The 18,208-nt window shown below is 43.0% G+C and overlaps 1 protein-coding gene across 6 annotated transcripts in view; it reads right to left on the bottom strand.

Annotated features, from left to right (window-relative positions):
• The window catches only part of RALGAPA1 (Ral GTPase activating protein catalytic alpha subunit 1), a 647,855-nt gene that overhangs the window by 22,668 nt on the left and 606,979 nt on the right, over nt 1-18,208 (bottom strand). For 2 of the 6 annotated variants that reach the window (XM_029598965.1, XM_029598966.1), the window contains exon 41: nt 8,923-8,952. The exons of the other annotated variants lie outside the window; for them this stretch is intronic. In XM_029598965.1, coding sequence (XP_029454825.1) covers nt 8,945-8,952 — 8 coding nt within the window. In that variant the 3' untranslated portion in view covers nt 8,923-8,944. The remainder of the gene's footprint in view (nt 1-8,922; nt 8,953-18,208) is intronic. 6 annotated transcript variants of the gene reach the window in all.

Genomic DNA, 18,208 nt, shown 5'->3' on the forward strand with positions numbered 1-18,208 from the left:
TGCTGAAAAAGTAGCAAACTAAGGAGTTACTGGGTCTGTTGGGGAAAAAAAAAAGGCCAAATCACATCAGAAAAATGTTTGCATTCAGGAAAAAAGTATTGGGATTTTGACTGCCATGCAGCCTTATCCTACCTTCATGACGCCTCCCACCAGCAGAGGCCCTCAGTGTGCCTCATCACTAGTCATGTCAAGCTCCTCCTCACTGCTCTTGCCACGCCCAATTCCCAGCCCTGTGTAACCCTGCCTTAAAATTCTTACCTGAAAAGGAATTTCCTGTTGAATGTAGCACAGAGAACTAGGGCAAACAGAAGCACTGAAAACTCCAGCTTGCCTGACTAATTTAAGTTCTGTTCCTATTGACCATGATAATTAAAACTACAGTTAATTCCACCATAGTATGTTCAAAGATATTAAAATCCTTACCTGGAAAAGTAAAATCTTCTCGCGATTCCAGTTTAAGACCCCTGAGGCAAGTAAAAGCACTGCTTAATCCAATTCTGTCCCCATCGGTGGAAGCCATGAGGCAAGCACAGCTAATTAATCCTGTCTCTAGAACCCAGAAAACCACATAGGAGTGTAGCAACCTGTTAATGAGCTCAATACTGACAGCTAAGAAAAAAACTTGCAAAAAGTTTCTGCTTGCTGTTTCAGAATCCAGTTCAGATACCAACTCTCTTCCTGTTCCACAGAGTCTATGCCAGCTTGCAATTCTGTCTCCAGGTACTGTCACAGCACTTCCTGTCAGCTAGTAAGTGAAATGAAAATTATGTTAAAACCTCTGCTTCAAGAGAAGTTTGATCCTGCAGCCATAGCCCTATCTCAGTATCTGGAAGACTTCAGTCCAAATGATCCATTCTGGGAGGAACAGTCCAGTATAATGGACCTATTCCAAAAAGTGCATTCTCTTCTAGCTGAACTCTTCCAGGAAGAAACTGCAGCCACAGCCTTGTCTAGCTCTCTGGCAACTTCGAGGGACTCCAGTCCAGCCATGTCACTCTGGGAGGAGCCCAAGTCAGCTGTGTTGCTCCGTGAGGAGCCCAAGTTAGCCATGCCACTCCGAGAGGAGCCCCAATCAGCTGTGCCAGTGGTTCCACTCTCCACTCACCCTGTGCCAGTGGTCCAGTCAATGGATCCTGAGCCAGAAGTCTTATGCTCCACGCACCCATGCTACTTGTTCCACTCTCTACTCACCCTATACCACTGGTCCAGTTTTCCAGTGATCCTGAACCAGCAGTCTTACATTCCAGTCACCTTGTGCCAGAGGTTCTGCTTTTCAGACATTCCGAGTCACCAGTGTTCCTGCCCATGCAGCCTGACTGCCCAGAAGAGGGGCACTCTTTTATAGCCTGTATACCCAGAAGGGAGCAATATTCCAGTCACAAAGTGCCCAGAAGAGGACAACTCTCCTATTACTATTCCAGCAGTGTTCAATCCTTGCCGTGTTTACCTGAGCATAGCCTCCATGAAAATTAGGACCCTGGAGTTGGGGGTCTTAAAAGGGGGCATAACTGATAGGATAAGGTTGCATAGTAGGCGAAATTCTATCTTCATGATGCCTCCCCACCAGTAGAAGCCCTCAGTGTGCCTCATCACTAGTCATGCTAAGCTCCTCTTCATTGCCCTTGCCATGCCCAAGTCCCAGCCCTGTGTAACCCTGCCTTGCCAGAAGCTCCTTGTCTTCTCATAGTGTTACTGCTGGTTCCATGACCTGATCCTTGTTCTTGCCTATCCTGCCTTGAGGCTGTTTGGCCTATTCTCTGTTGTATCCTGCCTTGAGGCCTCTGGGCCTATTCTGTCTGTTCTAAGCCTTGCTGCCTTTGGGCTTCTGTGTTCTTTGTTCAGCGTTTCCCTTGTGTGCATTGTCTAATTCCTGCCCTAGACTGCCTTGTTGGTCTTGTCCTGTCTGTACCTGTGTTCTGTCCAGTCCTGCCTATATCAGAGTCTTGTCCTTGCCTTGTCTAGTTCCAGGCCCTATCCAGTACTAAGCCTTGCCTTGTCCTGCCTGCTTTCATCCAAGTCTTGTCCAAACCTTGCCTGTATAGACTCACCACTATGATGTACTGCTGCCATAGAGACCTAATAGCACCCAGAACCCAAGGTCAATCTGCAGGCAAGGGTGCTGGCTAGGCAGAAGATAGCCCTTATCTTGTTCCAAGTCTTGCCTTGCAGTCCTGTGCCACTCACCAGGTGGTTTTCCCTGACTCCAGGGCCCTTAACAAAAAGAAGCACCTGATACCATTCACAGACAAAAAGGACTGATGAGGGCTGGCCCCTGAAAAGCAGTTGAGTGGGAACATAAGAACTGCCATACTGTGTCAGACCAATGGTCCATCAAGCCCAGTATCCTGTTTCCAACAGTGGCCAATCCAAGTCACAAGTACCTGGCGGGATAGTAAGGGAAAGGTTACATTTTTTATTCATAACCAGGGGTAAGCAGTGACTTTCCCCAAATTTATGTAGTTAATAACTGTTTATGGAAGGTGTGAGAGAGTCAAGTAATAAAAGATGGATTGCTATGGGTGGGGAATTAACAGCATATAAAAAAAAATCTGTGCTGTACAAGTGGGAACAAGGTTTGTGTGTGTAAGGACACTCTTTGTAAGCATATTGCAGACTGAAAGAGAATGGGTTAGGAAAAGTGCATGTAGCCCTAAGGTTCTGCTTTTTGTGTTGATAATTTGATTTCTATTCATGATATGGAAAATGTTCACATGTAATTGGAGGGCACTATAGCTATTTAGAAATTTTCAAATTAAGATTTAAACACGGCTTTATGGGCTGAGTGGAAATATATTTAAGGAAGAGAAAATTAATGTACGTGTTCTGATTCAGAGAGGTGAACTGTGAATTTAAATGTAACCAGGATAGGAATGCGTTTTATTTTCTTTTACTTTAAAGCATTTCTTGTGCGAACATCTGGAGCATTTCAATAAAATCCAAAATGATCTTCAAAAGGTAACTTATTAAATCATTACCTTGCCTTTCAAGCATTTATTACTTCGGAGCAGGCTTTGCACTACCTTGTGGGAGACAACTCCTGCTCCTTGGGTCACTCAGGACAAGGAATGCAGTTACTGGCAATTGCTGAACTATAGGACAACATGGGATATAAAACTGGCAGAAAACCCAGGATAAAAAAGTACAAAAGAAAACTTCTATTGGTTTGCACAAGGGTCAGCACTGAACCTGAAGACTCCACAGATTCCTGCTTGTTAAAATCAAAAGCACTGATGAAGAACAAACCCTTTATCCTGTACCACTGCCTACTATGCAGACACCAGCTTGGCTCTCTTCTTGCATACACACATGCCCAGAAAAATTTTCTAGGCTTTTCTACAGCTTTCTAAGAATGCTGTCAAATGATATCACTTATGTGTGTGGCTGCCTTTTCCTGCTTATCCTTGGAAAATGTGAATTGCAATCATCTATTTGATTCCAAGCACTCATTTAAAATGCTGTTCCAGAAATTACTGTTTGGAGGCTTTGTTTCTTGTGTTTCTGTTATTTAAAATCCCTAAAAGAATCTAAATAGCTATAGACTGGTTAGATGAGGGACTAATAAAGTAATATAGTAACAAAGGAGATGACAGTGGGTAAAGTCCAATTGGCTCACCCAGTCTGCCCAGTTGTTCTGGTCTACAATGCTGTAGCTAAAGATATCTCCCAGCTCTACAAAGCTTGACTGCCTGCTGGATGATGCTCCTTATCCAAGTTAGTTTTGTCTTCCTTCTTTGGTCCTTTATATCACTCAGGGAGAACACCTGTGGCAGTGGGTATTATAAGATAACCATCTATACCCATGAACAGTTAACTCCAGAGTCCAGGCTATTAATGCCTTGTCCATCAAGAACTTATGTGAAAATATGATAAACTGATTTGACATCTTTGGGATACTTTAACTTACTAAGCATTATACAAAAACAAAACAAACCACTAACAAAAAATGTAGAGACTATAATGTAGAATATAATACTAAAGAGGGATATAGATCTCCATGGTATGGTTTAAAAGAACCCCTAAACACTGCATTTTGGCAAAATCTATGATAAGCACAGCAAAATCACAGCACAAAACAAATGTGGATACACTTAAATGGTAACTTTCAAGTGGGCATGCAGGCATGCGCATCGGCATGCACCCAGACTCGCAGCAATTTTATAATATGCATGCATGTTATAAAACAGCCTAGGTGCGTGTATCTATGCGCCTAATTTTAAGCTTGCATGTGCCCAGCAGCGCAAGTCAACTTACAGACACACAACTGAGGGCATTTTAAAAGATGCATGTCCAGCCGAGGACCAGTTTCACCAGTTCGTCCACCAGTTTGCCCAGTGTACTGCTAGGTCCTCCCAAGCCCCCTAGTTCTTTAGCCTGCACTCCTTCCAGTCACTCCAGACCCCTCAAACCCCTCACAGATGCCTGTAATTTCTTTCTTTTTTTTTTAAATAACTTACACCTCCTCCATAGCAGAATTAAACTTACACGGCACTAGGCCTGGGTGTGCATCCAGAAGTGTAGGTACATGCGTGTACATCTCTTGACCCTGCCCTGGAACTTCCAAGCCCCACCCATACAATGTCCCTTTTTTCTCTGATAAGAGATATTTGTGCATCGGCATGTGTGCGCGAATTTGGCCACTTTATAAAATTGAGTGGACATGCAAAGTGCCAGATATGCATCCATCTCCCAATTTTGGTGTATATATCCAGCTTTGAAAATTCACCTTTTAATGTAGGAAAAACAATAATTTGACTTCAAAAAGTTCTAAGCATCCTTGTAAAGCATTAATCTTTTGTCATTCCATCTAAAAACACATTTTGATTTATATTTTGACAGATTTTCTGTATGTGTGCCCATGCAACAAAGACAAAATTGTTTTGTAATATGCTTTAGTAATATTGCTTTTCATGTATTTTGATGGTCTTCCATAAATTGTTTCCAAGATTGCATATTAAAGCTTGTGCCTATAAATTCATCACTGCCCTGTCATACATTTTACTGGCATGGAATACTTTCCTTGGCCCACGTTCTCTTTTCCTTCCTTGGGAACTCCCCAATATTATATAACCCTTTTTTTTTTTTTATTTCATCACCAGCTCTAATTTATTTAAACAGAAAAAAATATATATTTTTCCTGAAAAATCATTGACAATGCCTAGTGGAATCACTTTCTATTGTTTTGATTAGCTTTCCCCAACGGTAAACCATAAAATAACACTTTGTGATTTCTATGGGCAGGTCACAATGGCTCCATTCACAATCACATTTTATTTTCAGACTAGAAATATTCTTTTGGCAGTGTTAAGTTTGCCTATACCCAAGATGCACATTGAGCTTAGGCCTTATTATACTATAAAACACACTATGGAACAAAACAATGGTAACACTCCTACAATGCAAAAAACAAAAATCAATATACAACTGCAATGAAAGGTGCCATTACAGTGCACCTCACCACATTACTTCATTCAAGGGCACCATGCTGATATAGTGATTTTATTGTGGCTGGAACTCGTTAAAGCTGCCCACAGTGATTCTGACAACAATTAGGTTTTGACCAAAAAATATTTATCTCCTACAATTGACTTGCCCACATCCTTTTAACAAATTAAATTGCACGTCATGTTAACAATTATAGCTAATATGACTGTACTCTGACAGAGAACAATGTTTTTATTTTAGTTTTTGCCTGTATAGGAAAGAATTAAAATATTGCTGCATAAAGATTACTCATTTCAGATCCATAAGTCCTTTTTGTTTACAATACTCAAACTGCCATGAACAGTGACTCAGGAGTTGCATGTTCTGAAGCAATGAGACTACTCAGTTGAAATTGACTGCAGCCATGTGTGGCCATGAAATCAGGTATTTATTTCTACCCAACAAAATACCCACTACACTGGCTTAACTTTTCTTATACAAGAAAACGAATCCCCCTTTTTCCTTTTGAAAATGTAAAAATGGACTCCTGGTTTAAAGTTTATTTTCGATCAATAAATCACCAAAAATAGCCCCAAAATACAATTACTGTATATACTCGTGTATAAGTCGAAAAAGTTTACCCCAAAAACTGGTCCTTAAAATCGCGGTGATCTTATCCATGGGACAATCCACATTAATGCTGCTAATTCAAGATGCCTGATTGAACTGTTTGCACACTCCTCCTCCTGATCCCTTAACTCACCCGCTGCTATGAGGATGACAACAGCACTTGCAGTTGCTAAGGCACATCCTCCCCCCTCCCCCGTGGTGTCCCACTGAGGCATTCGGACAGCTTCTCTTCTCTGCACCCCTCCCTATTGCTTAACTCACCCACTCGCTGCTATCAGAACGACGGACAATGGGATGGAGAGGTTGTGCCGGCACATCCTCCCTCCTCCCAAGCCAGGGTCTGATTGACGAACTTAGAACCACGAGTTTCAAAGCACGCCACTGGGACCCTGTGATCACGCCTGAGTGATCGCAAGTTTGTTGTCATCCTCATAGCAGCAGTAGGCATTTGAGTTAAGGGATCCAGATGAATTGTGGGGGAGAAGCTGCCCTACATCTTACACAGCATCACTGAAACTGAAGGTGACTGAACGTGCAAAGGAGGCCAATAATTATGTAGCTGCAAGAGAATTTGACATTAGTGAAAAACTCAGAGATTGGAGAAAAAATGAGGAAAGCTGCTAGAAATGCCAAAGTCAAAGAAAGCCTTATGTTTCAAAAGTGTGCCTTTTGAAGGAATGGAAAAGGATCTGAATGACAGGATAATGGAATGCAGATTGGCTACATTGTGACTCGCTCGAGTATTAGGATTTATGCCCTTAAATGGCAAAAGAAGAAAAATATTCAGCGACTGAAGGTCTGAAAGAATTCATAGCATCGACTGGTTGGTGTTCACGGTTCATGAACCAACATGGATTGTGCCTTCATCAGCACACAAAAATTTCACAGAAACTCCCTAAAGAGCTTGATGAAAAGATCTGTTCGTCCCACAAATTCATTATTTAGCAGAGAATAAAGAATCATTTCAGTATGAACAACACTGGTAAATTCAAGAGGAAAATGATGCCAAAGAACCTAAAAATTGCAGTAGGAGTAACTGGGTTCATCCTAAAGGCTGGATGGATGAGGAGGGAACAAAATGGTGGTATTGGGATGTGTGGGGTAGGTGACCAAGCGCAGGGCCAAGAAAAAGACCATCACTATCGGTGTGGGATATGTTCTGTGCACATAAAATAGAGGATGTTAAGAATAATGCAAATAAAATGGCGATCGCATTAACAGTGATTCCAGGAGGTCTGATATCAATGCTCTAGCCGTTAGATATCTGTCTAAACAAGTCTTTCAAGGATCAACTGTGGCATATGTGGCAACAATGGATGTGTTCTGGTCAAGCAAAGTTAACAAAGGAGGGAACTTGATGAAATCAGACATTGGATTTGGTAGTGAAATGGATAAAGGATGCTTGGGAGTCAATTCCACCAGAAATGGTCAAGAAGTCTTTCCTGAAATGTGGAATTAGCAATGTTATGGATGGATCAGAAGATGACGTTAACTATGAAGTCAAAGATGATTCAACAGATGGATACAGTGAAGACGTTTACGATGATGGCATCACCAAAGAACAGTTTCACGATTTATTTGGACATTCCAACGATGAAGAATTGGACTTGGAAGCATTTGAATGAGATACTTTATTCTTCATTTAATAACTACCAGTACTGGTAAATAAAAGAGAATGTCTTAAGTTGTTAAATGATAATGTTTCTTATGAGACACTTTATTCTACTTTTAAAAAATAAATAAAAGCGATTTTCTAAAGTTTGTTTCTTAGTATGATTTCATCATTTCATAAGCCCCCTAGGTTTTACCTTTAACTTATCCACGGGTGACAGATAATTTTTGATTTTGGTGTCCAAGAAATACCCTTGACTATACACAAGAATATTCAATATTCTAAGATCAATTATATCAAAGTCAACAAAAATGAAAGATCTTGATTATTTACTTCAACTATTGCACAGAAGAGCATAACCACCTTAAGTACTAATTTTATATGTAGGACCGCCACTCTATCAGCTAATACTAAATGTGTATACTGAAATTCAACTGGTCATTTTAAAAAAATTTTTTTTAAGGTGAAATGAAAATAAATATAAGTACCATTGTTTTTTTGTAAGTCACACTTTGGTAAACTGCTGTATCCAGAGCAATAAAAGTGAGCAAAAACAGAGTCATTTGAACAAACAGCGATACTTAGCTTGTGATATATGAATCAAACGTTTAGATAATCCTGACATGAATTCATGTTTCGAAAATTGCCTGCTTCAGGGGGATTAGCACTTAAGGTGGTAAGGTTCTTTTCTGCAATTGAAATAAATGACCAAGATCTTTCATTTTTGTTGACTTTAAAGTTTATTTTCTACATAGGGATATTCAAACAGATGAATAAACTAGAGCTTTGCATTCAGATTGCCTAGATATATTAGCCACAAAAATGTGTCCCATCACAAGGAATTTACATAAAAGAATGACATTATACTCTAACTACTGCTGTAGTGGAGTTCTGATAAGAGCATTATATGGTATCTACTTACTGGCCATCACTGTAAGACACAAGAGGATACACAACTCACTAGTGCCATCCAGTACTATTGGTTCATGCCAGAAACACAAGGACAACACAGTCATGTGCTATAAGTCTAATAGTAGCTTTATCCATTTTGACTCCCCAAAACAGTTAGTGTTTCATGCAATGCCTAGGATTAGTGAAAGGCTAAAGTGAAAGGATAAAATAAGTGGTATCTTGAATTCGTGCAAGATTTTTTAAAAGTGTGAAGGAGGACTGTGAGGAGAGTTTTCAAAGGACTTGATTACAAAGCTTAGGGTCCTAATATTAGATGATAAAGGAAGGGATGTGAGGCTTGATCTTACCTTCAGATTACAGAACAGATACTTAATGATCTAAAGAGGGGAAATAAAATAAATGATACAATCACAGGGTGGAAAGAAATTAACAAAACAGGAAGTCCGTGAGTTATTCATTTTACTTATTGATTTGTTTCAAATTAGTTGTTGAAATGCAGTACCCCACAGGATAAATCTATAATACTTAGACAAGAAAAACAAATTTGGAATTTGAATCAGTGTTATGCAGATTTCAGATACTTTTTCAATTTTAAATTTGGCGACAAACTTATCTTGGCATCTGTTCTCCTACACTAATTAAATTGCACCAAAAGAGTGGATTTCCTGTGCATCCTACTGCTTATTCTTCAGTGCTACGGTTCATAGCTACTTTCTTTTCCCCACTGCAGAAGCCCTAGAAATTAGTGTACAATAACACTAGTAGGACAAACAAAAATTTGAAACTAGTGTTGGGAAGGTGTATAATCTAAGGATTTGGGTGTGATGCACCAGTAGAATAACAGGGTTATCAACCCAGTCTTCGAGACACACCTAAGCCAGTCAGGTCTACAGGATATCCACAATGAATATGCATGAGATAAATTTTCAGGCACTGCCTCCATTGCAAGCAGATTTCTCTCATGCATATTCATTGGGGATACCCTGAAACCCTGACTAGCTAGGTGTATCCTAAGGACTAGATAGAGAACCCCTGGTATAAAAAAACAAAACAAAAACGGGTAAGCCAGTTTGCCAGATGTTTACATGGGGACCTCTACTTCTAATTCTAAATAAAGAAGACATCTTTAGGATAACAGGCAAAGCCATTTAGCAGGATCATTTACAAGTTATCCTGCTAAATGCCTAGTTTTAAATATCCCTATTACTTATCTGGCTAATTTTTAGCTGGCTAAGTCATTATCTGGCAAAAAATCAGCTGGATAAATAATGGGTGTTTTGGGGGTATTCAGGGGTGGGGATGAGTTATCTGGATAACTTATCCAGATAACTCCGATATTAAGAGTTAGCTGAATAAGCTTTTCAGCTAACACTAGCTGTGCAGCAGGTCCAAAGTTATCCAGCTTCATGTGGCAGGGTAACTTTACATTTAATGAGAAATTAATACTTACCTGATAATTTCCTTTCCCTTAAACCAGACAGATTCAGGACCAGTGGGTTATGCACATCTACCAGTAGATGGAGATGGAGCAAACTGACATCACAGTATATATATATACTCCTGCAGTGACATCAGCCTACCAGTATTCTCTTCAAAAGCCAACTGTGGACAGACTAGCAAAAACTTGATTAATAACAGATAACCATTTCAGTACTCAACCAACAGGAAACACTGAACTCAGGCAAAGAATAGGGACTAGTCTAGGGACTGGAGCAACACTTACCAGTAACCCTTGGAACACATAGCTACTCAGGAGGACCATAACACAATCATTTGGCAGCCAAGGGCAGGTCGCCGAATCCATCTGTCTGGTTTAAGAAAAAGGAAATTATCAGGTAAGTAGTAATTTCTCATTTCCTAGCACCCAGACAGATGGATTCAGTGGGATGTACCCAAGCTACTCCCAAATAGGTTGGGAGGCTGCCCGCAGTCCAATCAAAACTGCACGTGCAAAGGCTGCGTCCTCCTGGGCCTGCACATCCAGATGATAATACCTGGAAAAGGTATGTAAGGAGGACTACATCGCAGCTCAGCAAATGTCGACAGGGGACAACAATCTAACTTCTGCCCATGACACTGCCTGAGCCCTAATGGACGAGCCCTAACCTGAGTAGGCAACGGCTTTTCAGTAGCCCCATACGCAGCTGTGTCTACCTGCTTAATCCAGCAAGCTATTGTAGCCCGCAAAACCGGCTCGCCTCCACCATGAAGGACAAACAGATGATCCGTCTTTTGGAAAGGTTTAGAAACCTCCAGATACTTCACAACATGTCTCGACATCCAAGGGATGCAACAGGCGATATTCCTCTGCATCTCCTTCCTTATCCAGAGACGACAGGGAAATGGACTAATTCAAGTGAAAATCTGAGACCACTTTTGGCAAAAAAGAAGGAACAGCATGCAGCTGTATTGCCCCTGGAATCACCCGAAGGAACGGCTCCTGGCAAGACTAGGCCTGCAGCTCAAAAATTCGACGTGCAGAATATATTGCCACCAGAAACACTGTTTTCAAGGTCAGTAACCGTAAGGAAATGCTATGCATCGGTTGAAACGTAGGGCATGCCAAGAAATCCAAAACCAGATTAAGACTCCACAAGGGTACCGGTAACCACAAGGGAGGACTAAAATGTTTCACTCCCCTCAAGAAATGGGCCACATCTGGATGAGCCAATAAGGATTCACCATTCACCTGACCCCTGAAACAGGCAAGAGCCTCTACCTTCAAAGAACTAAGGGTCAATCCTTTATTCAACCTATTCTGCAAAAATTCCAAAATGAGCGGGAATTTAGCTGAATGAGGAAGCACTCCTTGATCTTCACACCAAGCCTCAAATACTCAAAAACCCACACATAGGCTAAAGAAGTGGAGAATTTTCTTGCTTGTAGTAAGGTGGCAATCACCACAGTAGAATAGGCACGCTTCAGCAAGCGAGCCCTCTCAAGGGCCATACCGTAAGACAAAACCAAGTTGGATCTTTGTGAAAAACAGGTCCCTGCTACAACAGATTCCTGTGTGCCGGAAACCAGAGGGGGGAGCCTACTAGAAGCCTTTGCAGATCTGCATACCATGGTCTCCTGGGCTAATCTGATGCCACCAAAAGCACCATCCTTCTGTGACCCTAGACATTGAACTATTCTGCCCAACATGGGCTATGGTGGAAAGACATACAGCAGCTTGTCCTCTGGCCAGTTCTGCACGAGAGCATCGATACCCAAGGACTTTGGATCTCTCCTGCAACTGAAGAATCGAGGAACCTTCGAGAAATCGCCAGCAGGTCTAGAAACAGAAGGCCCCAGCATTCCACTATCAGCTGAAACACCTCGTCCAACAACACCCATTCTCCTGGGTCCAGACTCTCCTTGCTGAGAAGTCTGCTCTTACATTGTCTATTCCTGCAATGTGTGAGGCCAGGATCTCCTGAAGATGCACTTCTGCCCATCCATAAGTCTATCTCCTGCGACAATTGATGTAAGCCACTGTTATTGCACTGTTCGACAGTACCAGGACTGTTCGACCCTGTAGCCTACCGCTGAACTGCAAGCATGCCAACCGAACCTCCTGGGCTTCCAGCAGATTGATGTTCCAGAGAGACTCTTACATATTCCAGCACCCTTGTGCTATCAGTTCCTAACAGTGAGCTCCCAACCCTGGAGGCTTGCATCTGTTGTGAGTACTAGCCAGTTCGGCGATTTCAGGGAAACTTTATTTCTTAGATGATCTGCTTGCAACCAACCACTGGAGGTGAGAGCAGACGTCTGTCAGCAGGAGGAGCTGAATCGAATATTCGAGACTGTAGGCTCCAACGAGACATCAGGGAGTGCTGAAGAGGACGTATATACGCTCTCACCCACTGCGCCATTTCCAGAGTTGCCACCATTAAACCGAACATCTGCAGATAGGACCACACTGTCGGGCATATAGTGTTCATCAAGAGAGACACCTGTGCCATCAACGTCTGAATACAAGCTTCTGGCAGGAAAACTTTACCTTGCTTCATGTCGAACAGAACCACCAGATCCTCCAACGACTGAGATGGCTGAAGACTGCTCTTGGCTAGGTTCACCACACAACTGGGCTCCTACAACAGAGAGATCACCTTGTGGGTCAACAGGCAGCTCTCTTTCAGAGAGTCAGCCAGTCATCCAAATACGGGTGTACTAGGATCGCATCCTTTCTCAACTATGCTGCCACAACCATCATAACCTTGGAAAAAGTTCTGGGAGTGGAGGCCAGACCAAAAGGCAGCGCCTGAAACAGATAATGGCACCCCCAAAACCGTGAAATGCAGAAAATGCTGGTGCTCCAATTGGATGGGAATATGGAAGTACGCCTCAGACAGATCCAGGGAGATTAGAAATTCCCCTGACTGCACTGCCTTTAAAATTAAGCGCAATGTTTCCATGCGAAAATGAGTCACCAGCAAATGATGGTTGACCCCTTTGAAATCCAGGATGGGATGAAAGGAGTCCTCTTTTTTGTGCACAACAAAATAAATGGAATATCAACCCGTATTTTCTTGAGACGTGGTTACTGGGACCACAGCCCTCAGACTGAGGAGCCTTGACAATGTACACTCCACTGCTTGCTTCTTCTGCAGGGAGACACCATGAAGACGTCCCGAAGAAGACTATGAAACTCCAGCACATATCCCTCATATATCACTTCTAGGATCCACTGATCTGATTTCGATCCAATTCTGATAAAAAGAGAGAGAGGCGCCCCCCCATCTCCTGTTCCTGGGGTGGATCAGCAAATCTTCACAGGGAGGCTCGGGAAGTTCCTCTACCTGAGCCCACGTCCCGTCTGGGCATTCTGAGATAAAAGGACTGAGACTTACTGAAAGGTCAAGTGCTCTGAAAGGTCACTCCCTATGTAGTGACGAAAATGCTTTGAACCCCTGGTATGACCCCTCATGCCAACTGCTTCTTATCCACCACTAACCGAGGAACTGGGGATTCACCCACTTACTGGCCAGTTTATCTAAATTGCTCCCAAACAAGAGAGAGCCTTTAAAAGGAAATTTTGTAAGGTTAGCCTTGGAGGTTGCATCGGCTGACCAATTTCTCAGCCATAACTGACATTTGGTTGCTATTACTGAAGCCACCCCTCTAGCTGAGGTGCGGGCCAAATCACAGCCTGCATCTTCCAAAAAGGCGGCTGGTGGCTCCATAACTGCCCTGGAATTCAATCCAGACTCCTTGACCTTCTGAGAGAGAAGTAAACAAGAGCGAGCCATCAGGGAACAACAAGAAGCTATCTGCAAGGTCTTTGCCACTGCTTCAAATGCTTGCTTAAGGATGGCCTCAATCCTCCTATTGTACATATCCTTCAAGTCTGCTCCACCCTCCACGGGGATAGTCTGCTTAGAGACGGCACAGATAAGCATATCCACTTTCAGAAAACGCAGATGCTCTCTCACCACTGGATCCAGGGGTATAGGTCTTCCAAAGTCTGCTCCCCCTATGAAATTTGCCTCTGGGGCATCCCACTTAAGATCAATCAATTCTTGAATGGCCTCCATAAAAGTGTAAAAACAAGAGGCTTTACGCAAAGAAACCAAAATGGGATTTTTCTTTGGTTCAGACATGGAATCTCCCCAGATACTCCCAGCATCTTCAACGTCTGGGAAATCAGAACCCGTAGCTCATCTCTATGAAAGAATTGCAACATAGTCCTATAAAGTTCCAGTCCTGGAGGAATCTCCCATCCTCCAAAGAGTCAGGATCGGCCTTATCATCGGTGCCATCCAGATTCCTATCAGGCAGACCTGCCGCCAATTCAGGTGTACTTTAGCACTTAACAGTAGTACCAGATGAGTGAGAGGCCATCGCCTGCAAATCTGACCTGACATGATTGAATGGAGCCGAGGACTGTGCCTGAACATAAGAAATTGCCATGCTGGGTCAGACCAAAGATCCATCAAGCCCAGCATCCTGTTTCCAACCGAGGCCAAACCAGGTCACAAGAACCTGGCAATTACCCAAACACTAAGAAGATCCCATGCTACTGATGCAATTAATAGCAGTGTCTATTCCCTAAGTAAACATGATTAATAGCCGTTAATGGACTTCTCCTCAAAGAACTTATCCAAACCTTTTTTGAACCCAGCTACACTAACTGCACTAACCACATCCTCTGGCAACAAATTCCAGAGCTTTATTGTGCGTTGAGTGAAAAAGAGTTTTCTCCGATTAGTCTTAAATGTGCTACTTGCTAACTTCATGGAATGCCCCCTAGTCCTTCTATTATTCGAAAATGTAAATAACCGAGTCACATCTACTCGTTCAAGACCTCTCATGATCTTAAAGACCTCTATCATATCCCCCCTCAGCCGTCTCTTCTCCAAGCTGAACAGCCCTAACTTCTTCAGCCTTTCCTCATAGGGGAACTGTTCCATCCCCATTATCATTTTGGTTGCCCTTCTCCGTACCTTCTCCATCGCAACTATATCTTTTTTGAGATGCGGCGACCAAAATTGTACACAGTATTCAAGGTGCGGTTTCACCATGGAGCGATATAGAGGCATTATGACATTTTCCGTTCTATTAACCATTCCCTTCCTAATAATTCCTAACATTCTGTTTGCTTTTTTGACTACTGCAGCACACTGAGCTGACGATTTTAAAGTATTATCCACCATGATGCCTAGATCTTTTTCCTGGGTGGTAGCTCCTAATATGGAACCTAACATTGTGTAACTAAAGCAAGGTCATCACCTCCTATCCCATGACTTTTTAGTTTTTGTAGAAGCCTCTCATGGGGGACTTTGTCAAACACCTTCTGAAAATCCAAAAACACTACATCTAGCGGTTCAGCTTTATCCACATGTTTATTAACCCCTTCAAAAAAATGAAGCAAATTTGTTAGGCAAAACTTCCCTTGGGTAAATCCATGTTGACTGTGTTCCATTAAACCATGACTTTCTATATGCTCTACGACTTTGTTCTTGAGAATAGTTTCCACTATTTTTCCCAGCATTGAAGTCAGGCTCAATGGTCTATAGTTACCCAGATCGCCCCTGGAGCCTTTTTTAAATATTGGGGTTACATGGGCCACTCTCCAGTCTTCAGGTACAATGGATGATTTTAATGATAGGTTACAAATTTTAACTAATAGATCAGAAATTTCATTTTTGAGTTCCTTCAGTACCCTAGGATGCATACCAGCCGGTCCAAGTGATTTGCTACTCTTTAGTTTGTCTTTGCAATCCTTGAAAAAATTCTACTCAAGAAAAGGCAGAATGATCCATGTCAAAACTAGAAGGCACCTGTGCTGTGCCCTCTGGGGTAGATTTTAAAAAACTGCGCCTGCGCAAACAAAAGTACACCGGATTTTAATAGATACGCGCATAGCCGCGCAGCCTGCCTCCGTTCCCTCCATCCCCATGCAACTTCCCCTCCCTTCCCCTACCTAACCCACCCCACCTTTGTTGGCAAAGTTACACCTGCCCGGGCCGGGGAATTGTGCGCTGGTGGCCGGCCCGGGAACAGTTTCGGAGGCCTCGGCCATGCCCCCGAAACGGCCCTGGGCCGAAACCATGCCCGCGGCCCCGCCACCGGATGACGCGCCCCTGCGACACGCCCCCCAGGAAAGCCCTGAGACTTAGGCCTGGCGCACGCAGGGGGAGCTTGGGGCAAGTTTTCAGGGGGGTACGCTCGTACCCCTTTGAAAATCTGCCCCTCTGAGTTATAATCCCCTGCTGACGAACCAGTTAAGGGAGTTCCAAAGTCAGGCATCCCCCTCCTGACTTGTCCTTACCCTGGTCATCATCAGGCTGGGAAGAACCAGACTTAGTAAGATCAGTGCTGGTATAAGCTAGAGGGCACTCCAGGTTGAGATGTCTGAATATGATAGGCAGCACAGAGGGAAAGGCGCTTAGGTTACTTAGCCACAGGTGCTATTAGTTCGTCAGTATGCTTAACAGGCAACTGAAGGTGTATGTCCAGCTGAGTCCACACTGCAAAATTTTGGTGCACAAAATTTAGGCGTCCCAAGGCTATGTGTCGCAAAACTAGGCGCATTGTCACCAAGCCAAATCTGAGTGCACAAGCAATGAGTCCCAGATTGTGTGCACAGGCAGTGCGCCCAAAAGAAACTGGGCGTACTTGCATGCACTGCCAGTACTGCAGAAGGCAGCCTAACGTGCAGAAAAAAGCACGCGAAAATGCAGCCGTGGCCTACCTTGTGGTGCACAGAAAAGAAAGCCTAACAGCTGGGCCTAGTCCACCCGGGCTGCTCAACCCGTCAGGCTGCCCAAGTCCCTTAACCTCCCATAGGAGTGGGAATGAACATCAGAACGGTGCGCGCCAAGCATGGAGACCGGAGGAAGGCCTACATCAACCCTTCTGCTCTGTCTTTTTCATTTTCTTTTAGAACCATACCTGAGCTCAGCCTTTACTGGCTGAGTAGAGACATGATCTCCAGCTGCAGGGGGAGAGTGCATATACCGTCTCCGCTGCTCTCGGCTTACTGCACCCACTGCCTTTCAACTGTTTTAAACATCTAAGTCCAAGCCGGCCGAGGAAACCAGCTACCGGATCAAGGCAATCTGAGGGACCACGGAAATCACCTCAGGAATTCTCAACTGGGGAAGAGACCATTTGGTATCACTGCAGGACAGAGGGGCAAATCAATCCTCTTATTAATTCTCCTTTAAAATTTGAAGCAATCCCCAGTAGGGAAGTGCACGTCCACCAGCTGCTGGAGATGGAGAATACTGGCAGGCTGATGTCACTGCAGGAATATATATATATTATGACAGTCAGTTTGCTCTGTCTCCATCTGCTAGTAGACATGCATAACCCACTGGTCCTGAATCCATCTGTCTGGGTGCTAGGAAACAACTATATTCAAAAGAATATACCCAGTTAAGTGGCCATACAGTTCATTAAAACACACAAAAGGTCCTACATGGTCTTGGCATCTTAACATACAGATTATGATACAATATATTCCACATGGGACTACTGGGCAAAGCCTCCACCACCCCTCTAACAGCATTTTAAAACAAAAGTAGTAGGGGCTCCAGAGCTGGCCTCTCTCCTCCTCATGCCTGCGCTCTGGCATAACTAAGTAATAACCCCTCCTCTGCCTCTACCCTGTAGCCCTAATCCTTCCAGGTACCTTTTGAAAATTCTGCTGGGATCATGGTATGCACCAACTGTAATCCCGGCCAGCACTTTCAGCGTTTTTGACATGTGTATCATATCATTATGTTTTGGAACTTTTTTCTGGATGGCCACTTAACCAGCTATATTCTTTTGAATATAGGCTAAACTAATCCAGTCACATGAGGCTGGATAACTTTAAACCTAACTGACCACATTTAAAAGATAGCTGGTTTGATTTAATGTTATCTGGCTAAATGTAGCTAGACAACTTTAAGCAGGGATATTCAACAGGATGTTTATCCCACTAAATATCCAGAATAACTTACCTAGCTAAATTTAAGTTCTACATTTTTACTGGCCTCCATATGTTTAGGGCACTAAGTCTGGTTTATAAAAAGCTTTCTCCCAGTTTGTGCCAAAATGAAAAATCTTGTATAAGAGTCCATTTTGGAAACAGTGTCATAAGCGATACTGCCTATGTAGGCATCAGATTGATTCAATAGTTCGTAATAGTAAATGCAA

Source organism: Rhinatrema bivittatum, chromosome 4, assembly GCF_901001135.1.
Source record: "Rhinatrema bivittatum chromosome 4, aRhiBiv1.1, whole genome shotgun sequence".
Lineage (NCBI taxonomy): Eukaryota > Metazoa > Chordata > Amphibia > Gymnophiona > Rhinatrematidae > Rhinatrema > Rhinatrema bivittatum.